Consider the following 9,238-nt stretch of genomic DNA (forward strand, 5'->3'; position numbering starts at 1 on the left):
TATCAAAATAAGTGTAAATTTAATATTTTAACTAGGTATGAAAAAATATTTATTCAAAAGTAGTATGATTTCCTTGTATCCAAAGTAAAGATTGTGTTTTGTTATTAATTACCTCTGTTATTGATACAACAAATACATGCATTATTATTTATTTTTAGGGTTATGTATTCTTTCTGTTCTATCGTTTATTGAAACTAATCCTTAAAATATTCATGTCATGACAGCAAAATGAATATTTATAAATTCTCCTAATTGAGTAGCTTCTACTTGAATTGTTTTGACGTATGAATTTATTTTTAACTAACACAAAAATTTACGTTTTTGCTAATATGTTTTCTGTTATATAAAAAAACTAGCTGCACTAATGGCTTGAATCTTTTTTTGTAAAATTATCTAGTTAAAGATAAGTTTATAATATAAAGAGACAGAACTTACCAAATGTTAGTAATTCTAACAGATTCTAAAAAAAACCAGAAATTTGTAATACTAATATTAATCAAACATATAACCTGTAGATTACGTTATATATTTTTTTGTTTAACATTATTTTACGAAAAAAAAAGTATTCGTATGGACTTTACCACTCCGATCATAACACTGAAAGAGCTGAAAAAATGCGAACCAGAGAAAGTTCTCGGTTCGGGGAGTTTTGGAAAAGTGAAGTTGGCGCGACACGAATTTCACGGGCTTGTGGCGGTAAAGTGGCAGAGAAGGATCGGTTCTGGTTTCATATTCAGTCAACACAAGTAAATACTTTTGCTCATAAATTTAACTAAAATTTAAATTTATACTAATAACGTATAGCTATACATAAAATTTATCTAAAAGAAAGTAGTATAATTACTTACAAAGGCATAAACTATTTTTTGAACTTTTTAACTTTTGTTAGTCAAAAAAATTTTTTCAACAAATAAAAAACACTACGTATATTACCAAATAGCAAACTTAGTGTAGTAAGAGACGAGTAAATTCCCTTACAAACTTCTTTATCACATATTTGTTTCAAAAAATGTTCTTTTAATATTTTTTCACTGATTAACACGGTTAGCAAGTTTACGGTGGCATAGTTTTGATGTCTGCAGCAAAGAAAAAGTGGAAAACGAAGCGAAGATTCACGTCGCCTCTTCCCACGTGTCCGATCACGTCGTTCGCTGCCACGGTATATGCTTTATGACGTCACAATCGGTGGAGTACATGGGCATTGTGATGGAGTACATGCCGGGTGGAACACTGCACCAACTCGTGTTTGACGGGGATTCCCCTCTCGGCGACCTTTTCAAGCTGAGAGCCTTGTACGAAATTTCTTGCGGAGGTCGGTGAAATTGTTAAGCAGTATTGTGTATAATCTTGATGTTTTTTATAAAAGTTTTAATAGTAGAGTAGTTCTCTAAATGTTTAAAATACTTTTGAAAACTTTAATAAAAATTATACATTGAAAAATTATCGACTAAATACTTGAGCATATAGCTGTGTCATATTGAAGAATCGATAAATTTTTTTTCTAACTGATGAAACTCAATTTCTAGGAGTTTTGTATATAAATAAATTTCACCCAACAGTCGCCTGCCTGCACAATTACACGGGCGGTGGCCACAAGAGGGCGGTGCACGGGGATTTGAAGCCGCTCAACGTGCTGATGAGCGGGGACTTGCGGTGCAAAATATCAGATTTCGGCGGATCGTCGCTGGCAACTTGCACGGGAGGAACGAGCGATGACGCGAGAAGGAACGAAGCTGGTTGGTTCTACAAAAACCCCACTTCTTTTAAATAAATCAACTTTTAATAGTTACTGTTTGTATTTTATTTTCATTTAAATGTTTACAGTTTTGAAATGCTTTGAGTTGTTCAGAAAATCTGTTGTTTTTCTTCAACGTCTATTAAACTGTTCTTCTAAACCATGGTTTCCCGAACCCATTTTCATAATCACTCACTTACAAAAAAAAATGGCCTCATTTACTTTTTGGCTCTCTTACTAAATATTACACCCTGATAACCAAAATTGTCCCCAAGGTGGCGATATCGCTCTCTTTTGGGAATCCCCTCTTTCAAAAAATCATAAATAAACAGCTGCTTCAAATGCTTTTAATGCCTGCAGTTCGTTGCGGTTACATATTTTCGACGATTGTTTTTATTTAAATAAAAAAAATCTTTTCAGGCAAAGAGAGCACTTGGGAGTACAAAGCACCTGAGAGGATAGAAAAGTTTCAAAGCAGGCTGAGAAGATCAATGGATGTTTACAGCTTTGCGATTATTGCGTACAATCTACAAACAAGAAAGCGACCTTCCTCGTATTTGTTCGCGGAAGGAAAAACAAACGACTGGAAAGAAATAAAAAAACAGTATTTAGATGATATAACAAAAAAACTTCGCCCACCCTTGGTTTTTTCAAGAAAAATAAACTATGTAGAAAATGTATTTTCAGACATAATAAAAAAATCGTGGGCTCATAAGCCTAACGAAAGGCCTAAAATGAATGAAATCAAAAATGAGTTAGAAAAAGAACTGTCGAAGTATTCTCAGTCTGATATTATGAATTCAGTGCTTGAAGTTGTCAAGTACAGAGAAAGCAAAGACAAAAACGTTCATATGAGTAGTTTAAGCTGGAAAAGCTACAGTTCAGGTATTTTGTAATTATTTTTTTGTTTCTAATGTATCGATATACGTTGTTTAACATTGTAAGTTGTTACTTAGAGTAAAAATAATAGCATAAATACTAAAAAACATCTTTAAAATAATCAAGAGTTTGTAATTTTTTGATTAATGATGTTATGTGTAACAACTGATTATAATAACGATTGCAAAAAAAGTTTAATCTTTAAATAACAAGCTGAAATTTACCTGAAAATAAAAAAGTAAAGGCTCTGAGTATGTTTAAATTTTAAAGCGTAATTTATTTAAGTCTTGTTTAAAGTAAAAAGTATGTTTTTTTTATCATAGTTATTAATTAATGTAAATTTTTAAAGCCTTTTACTTTTAAAGTTTTTTTTTTGTATTTGAGTCACATAAAAAGAAATGAATTAAGTTTCAAAAGAAAATTTTTAAAGTTTAATGTTTTAAAGCTTTCATTAAAAAAGACTATTACATTGTAAATAATTAATTTAATTTACACGTGTTTTGTTTTATTTTTTTTTACTTTATATGTATGGGAAAACTAAAAAATTGGAATAATATCAATTATTATGACTATTTACTTGCTAATTGTTTTTTTTTATTAAAATGCTAAAGCCACTAGAACCTAGATAGTTAGACGAAATATTTTTTACAGAAAATTCAATAAAGTTAGAAGAAGAAAATGTAAAGCCATCTGCTTCGAGCACTTTTAGATTTCCAGAAATATCAGACGTCTTCGTTGATAAGTATGGTTAGTTGTCTATCATAAATAAAAAACAATTTGAAGAAGAAGTTAGTTGTTGTAATAGAGTTGGATCACTTAAAGTAACTATAAATTTTTTTCTATAGCAGGCTTATAAAACAATATAAGAAAATAACAGTTTGGATAATAAGTTTTCCAGATATAAAACAGAAACAAGCACTATTGAATTCAAAAACTTGAAACTTTAATTTACACACTAGTTTACTATATAAATACTATATAAAGCTGAACTACTTGAGATAACTCTCAAGTAAATTTTTAGACTTACTTTTTTATTTATTTTAAGCTTCTTAAATTGTTTTACGTTCTGTTATCTCTATAACTTCCAACAGATTTGAAACCAAGTAAAGTCCTGATAATCGGTGGGTTCGACAGAAAAAATAAATCAGTAATGTCATTTACCACGGAAAGTAAAGTACAAAACTATAATGTTAGTTAAATTTTCTATTTAATAACTTATTTTGTTAAAGCAATTTTATGTATTGCTTATTGAGAGAAAAATAAAACGCTCTAAACAATTGATCCTAGGACTTTGTGTACAACAAAGCTTTTCGGTTTTCGATTCGCACACCACAGAAACCTTTTAACGTCTTGTCCAAGACAAAAATTAATCAATTATTTTATTATTGTTGTATTACAATATTAATTAATCGTATTGTTGTCAAAAAGTTTTCTAAAACTATTAATCGTAAACTATTCTTATAAAAATATATTTTATCGATCTTTTACTTAAATGTTGATTTTATATTAGTTAAAAATAATACTTATATAAGTTAAAACATTAATATATCTATGAAATATAAAGTAATTAAGATGTTTTTAATAATGCGTAGGAAAAACAATAGAATAAGCTATTTTGTATATTATGCTTTTATCGTTTTGTTGTCATAAAAACTATTCTTATATAAAAAAAATTAAAAAGATTTTGTTTAAATAAAAAATAACAATAATTTATTAACATTTATATTAGACAACATCTTTTGATTGAAACTTAAAGAAAGATCAAAGCTATAAAAAAAAATTAGGCTAAAAAAAGTTAATCATAAACTTTTTATACAAACAGTTTTGAATAAGGTTTCTTGGTTTTAATAACTTATACAGTTTAATAAATTGATAAAATTACTTTACTTAGATAACTTAGATAACTTTTATAGAATAATTTGAACAAATTTTATACAAAAATGTTTCAGAATAATAAAAGTAACTTATAAATACTGTTTCAAATATAATTGACATGAAAGAATTAGAAAAGTTAAATTGAAAAAGTAATTATCCAATCTAACTTTTGTTTAACATTTGAATTTATCCCAACACTAGATTACATAGAAAATAAAACTACAATTCTTAAATTTGTATACTATAGCAAAGAAAGTCGTAACATTATTCAGCAAGCTACACGATATTTTAAATATTAAAACTTAATAGAAAGTTTTACAACTTTATATTTTGATATTGTTGAGTGCTAACTTCTAGTTACAACTACCTTAAACATTAACTAAAGTATAAGTTAATTATGTTTCAAATAACTTATGGAACTGTTTTGATACTAATTAACACAAATAATTTATTTTAGAGTCTTGAGAGTAATAGACACGATCATACTTCTTGCGTTTTCAAAAACTTTGTTTTCAACTTTGGAGGAAAAGAAGGAGGAAAAAAGTCTTCGGTCGTTCAAAGAGTGAAACTAGACTTGGACGACCTTTCAAAGTGGGACGAAAGTCACATGGACTATGACGTCACAAACTGCAAGTGTTCGGTTGTTCAAGGTGAAAATTTTGTTAAAACAGTTCGAGACAAAACTAATTCAAAAAAACTTTATTTGAGTAACAAAGTATAGTTAATAAAATTATAACTATATTCAGTTTTAATTGGAACTTTCTTTATTTCTTAAAGATATTTTTTGTAAAAATTTTAATTGTGAAAAAAATAACAAACTAACTTTTATATGTATTTGTGATAAAAATACACACTACACCATTCCTTTGATTTACTGTAACTTTAAAAGTCTATATACTTAAGTGCAACAAATAATGATAAAGTGTACTAACAAAAATAAAAAGTCTTTATAATTAATACGTGATGTTGTTTTGTATTTTATTGCTTATTAACTTAAATTGGAGTTAACTATAAATTTACCGAACTAAATAAAAACTTTAGTATGTTATGTACGTCATTATTATATTTACCTAAAAATACTGTTATAAAAACTTCTTTTTTTTCATTTCAGAGAAAATAATTTCATTTCTATCAAAATTTTTAAAGTTATATGGTTTGTTATTAACTTGATAACACTTTAATAATGCTTTAGAATTTATTTATACTAAAAGTTCTTAAAATTTCAGGTAACCTTGTTGTACTACAAAGTTTTTGGAGATAGTTTGAAAATACAGTTAAGACAATTTTTAACTTAAAAACTTCCAACAAACTTAACCGCACAACCATCAACAACAATTCACACGAATTATCATCACATGGATTGTTGTTGATAGTCGTGCGGTAAGGTTACTTATTGTGACGGCAGGAAACCTTCTCGGCTTTTCAAACGATGTCCAATAATACTACAACAAGTTAATAGCTTAAAAAATTGAAATAAAACTTTATAAAGTTTAATGTATAATAATGGCTATCTACCAACATTTTTTTTCAAGGCTTGTTAAGTTTTGCTAGAAACGTATAACTATTAAAATTTTAGTTATTTTAGAAATTTAGTAAAAGTTTTATACTACTCTACATTTATTCAAGCTTTACCATAAGTGCATATTGGTCCTTATTAATACAGAAATTTTAAAAAACCTTTAATAAACTTAGACAGGATACTTGTAACGGGCGGCAAAGTAAAAAGTCAATTTCAAAACAGGTCGTACCTTTACGACCCCTACTATGATACCTGGGTTGCCACTGAAGATATGAATGAAGTTCGTTGTTATCACGGAATGGTTACTTGTAATGGTAAGATTTAATTAACTACCATTTAAAAAAATCCTTAAAAGTTATAAATAGCAGTTCTTATTTGTTTAAATGTAAATATTTTAAATAAATGTAGGTTTTTCTAAAGATATAAGTCTGTTAGAACAATAGAAACATTAACTAAAGTTCAACACTATCCAATGATTCAAACTTTAAACCTAATGAACATAATTATTTAAAAATTAATATTCATTTCCGAAATTGTAAAAATTTTTAACTGTTTAAATACAATTCATTTGTATCTTTTTCCTCAAAAATTTATTAGTAAAAGAAAACTTTCTCATCTTGAAATAATGTTTTGCCACAAGTAAAATTTTATTAAATTTTACAATATGTTTAAAACTCTAATTAATGACAAAATTACTATCAAATATATAACCATAATTGGTTGAAAAAAATTTTTATTTACAGTTGATTTTACGTATAAAATAACAGTAGTTTAACTAACTTGTTTCATAAAGTCAACAACACTTTAATGAGCTTATTTACTGAAATAAACTGACATTAAAATCAAATACTAAATTGAAACTTTCGTTTTAATTTGCCCACAGGCAGGTGTTTCTGCTTCGGCGGATTTGATGGCAAACACCGACTGGACACAATTGAAAGTTTTGATCCAAGAGAGGGAAGATGGGTGAAAGAAAAACCGAAGCTCCTTCAGCCTCTGGTGAAATTCGGTTGCGTCGTAAGAAACAACACTGTACACGTCATGGGTGCGCTCAGTTTTATGTATATGTAACTTTTTAACAAACTCTTAATTTTTTTCTGAAATGTTTTAAGTGGTATAACAACACCCAAAAACGTTGATAAGCAAAGTTTTCTGTTTTTACTTACTTTGTATTTTATAAATTAACAAATTTTGTTTACTTAAGAATATTTTCCATCAGTACAAAAATTTTATCCATTACAACGTTTGTTATTTTCGCTTTTGTTAATTAAGTTATAATGTTCTAGCGTGGAAACGCCTAACTCATGTAAAAACACTTTTTAACTTAAACAAACAACCAACATGCTTAAAATTTTAAATGCTTTTACAGTTGTGCATATTGCTGTTAGTTTAATACAAACCCTTATGAGTTTACACAACATTTAATATTGTTCGTTATATTAATCTTTGTTACGTTTTTAAAAATCAATTGTTGCTCATTAACGTATCTTATACATATTTTTGCTAATAATGTAAGTTACTGCTTTAATAATTTTATATAAAATTTTATAATTGAAGAAAAACATTGAATTTAAAACTGTCTTATTTCAATTGAAATAAAAGTTTTGCTTAAATCTAAAACTGGAATTAATATAAATTTAGCATATACTAAATAATTGACCAACGAAAGCATTATTTTAATTTTATTATTTATTTAAAGGCGGCTACAATGACAGTGTGCACAACACAACGCAACACTTCGACATAAGAAACATCAAACCTCAACGTAGTGAAGCTATGAATTTTGCCAGAAAAGATTTCGGTTGTTGTTTGATTGATGAAAAAATCATAGTGGTAGGCGGGTAAGTTATTTTTTTTTCTATGAAACTCTATAAAAGTTGATTTTAAAAAATTTGGTCAGTATAATTGTATTATAAACTTAGTAAAGTGTTTCAATAAGTTTAAAGGATCTAAACATTTATTAGCTACATCCTTGTTTTATTAGAATTTAAGTTATAACTTTAAAATTGTTTAGACTAACTCAATTATTACTTTAAAAATGAAAAATTACGCTTATTAACATTTTAAAACCTATTATTAAAATAGATTGTTTGAGAATTACTATTACTTTGTATATGCTTTGCTATAAAAGTTTTGGTTTTCTACTATATTTTTATATAGTTATTTGTCTTAACTAAAAAAGATTGCTCAATTTATTGAAATGTAAAAAGCTTATTCAAATAAAGATGTGTAAATTTAATATTTTATTTACAACCGGGTTTCGGTGACAATAAATTGCGACATCTTCAAGTAAAATAAAATACTAGATTTGCACATTTTTATTCTAATATACTTTTAAAAATGTATTGTAATAAACGAACAGAAATTAAACTAAAAATTAAGTTTAGTGTACCTCAACTAAAAGTTAAACGAAAACAAAATTTGAAAAAGATTAATTTAATGCTTAGTATATTAGCTTTTTTAAAATACGTACTGTACATACATATTCAAAGATAGTATCTTTGATAAAAGAATGTCTACTAAAATTTAAAAAACAGTCAAAAATAAGCGAGATAATACAAAATATAATGTTTTCTAACTGTAAACACTAGTTTCTAATACAATTATGTAGAACTATAAGTTTATTTTTGTATATTCTTAAATACAGAGACGGATCAGAAAAAAGTAGAAAAACAGCAGAATATTATGATTCAAGTCTTGATAAATGGAATAAGCTTTTGGAATTTGACGAGAGTTTATACCGACATACTGTAGTAGCATTTTGATTCAGAGTGTTATTTTTTAGTTCCAACTGTTTTATTTTTGTATTTTTGGATAAAACATCAATAAACTTTTTTATCCGCTGCTGTACTTTAACTGTATTGAAAATATATTTGTTAATGTTAGATCGAGTTACTAGACAAATTTTAAAATAAACTTTTTAAGTTAAACAATAAAAAAATGTAATAAACTATGTTTATACAGAAAAATTCAAAACTTCATTTAGTGATTTTTTAAAACAAAGACAGTAGTTAAAAGGCATGTAAGCGAGCTTTAAAACATGATTTTTACTTTCTAGTTACTGTTACGTCTATGTGATCATGTAAATAGTCTTATTATTGTCATCTATGTTAATCAAATTCAGGGTTTCCCAAACTTTTTTTCATTAGGCCTCCTTTAAGAAATTAAAAAAAGTTATGGCCCCCTCCAACAAAATTTTTCAATAAACTACTTTTAAATACGGCTAAAAC

General features: G+C 26.9%; 1 protein-coding gene across 2 annotated transcripts; it reads left to right on the top strand.

Moving 5' to 3' along the window:
* Window positions 1-520: 520 nt before the first annotated feature.
* Window positions 521-8,858, top strand: LOC145838406 (uncharacterized). Of its 2 annotated transcripts, none has more exons than XM_082945992.1 (11): window positions 521-746; window positions 1,068-1,312; window positions 1,560-1,736; window positions 2,156-2,620; window positions 3,266-3,361; window positions 3,706-3,803; window positions 4,947-5,139; window positions 6,182-6,322; window positions 6,892-7,053; window positions 7,708-7,849; window positions 8,656-8,858. In XM_082945992.1, exons 1-11 carry the CDS (start codon window positions 571-573, stop codon window positions 8,771-8,773), a joined length of 2,013 nt encoding a protein of 670 aa, XP_082802118.1. In that variant the 5' UTR covers window positions 521-570; the 3' UTR covers window positions 8,774-8,858. The 2 variants fall into 2 exon arrangements, with proteins under 2 accessions (XP_082802118.1, XP_082802119.1); XM_082945993.1 differs by having other exon boundaries at window positions 1,083-1,312.
* Window positions 8,859-9,238: the final 380 nt, after the last annotated feature.

This window comes from Thalia democratica, chromosome 6, assembly GCF_965202585.1.
Source record: "Thalia democratica chromosome 6, ktThaDemo2.hap1.1, whole genome shotgun sequence".
Classification (NCBI taxonomy): domain Eukaryota; kingdom Metazoa; phylum Chordata; class Thaliacea; order Salpida; family Salpidae; genus Thalia; species Thalia democratica.

What these genes read in the sequence shown, in the direction of transcription:
- LOC145838406 (XM_082945992.1), top strand. Translation starts at nt 571, where the DNA reads ATGGACTTTACCACTCCGATCATAACACTGAAAGAGCTGAAAAAATGC. An exon ending in GTACGAAATTTCTTGCGGAG is followed by an intron (nt 1,313 to 1,559) that starts GTCGGTGAAATT and finishes TTCACCCAACAG; the next exon opens with TCGCCTGCCTGCACAATTAC. An exon ending in CGCGAGAAGGAACGAAGCTG is followed by an intron (nt 1,737 to 2,155) that starts GTTGGTTCTACA and finishes AAATCTTTTCAG; the next exon opens with GCAAAGAGAGCACTTGGGAG.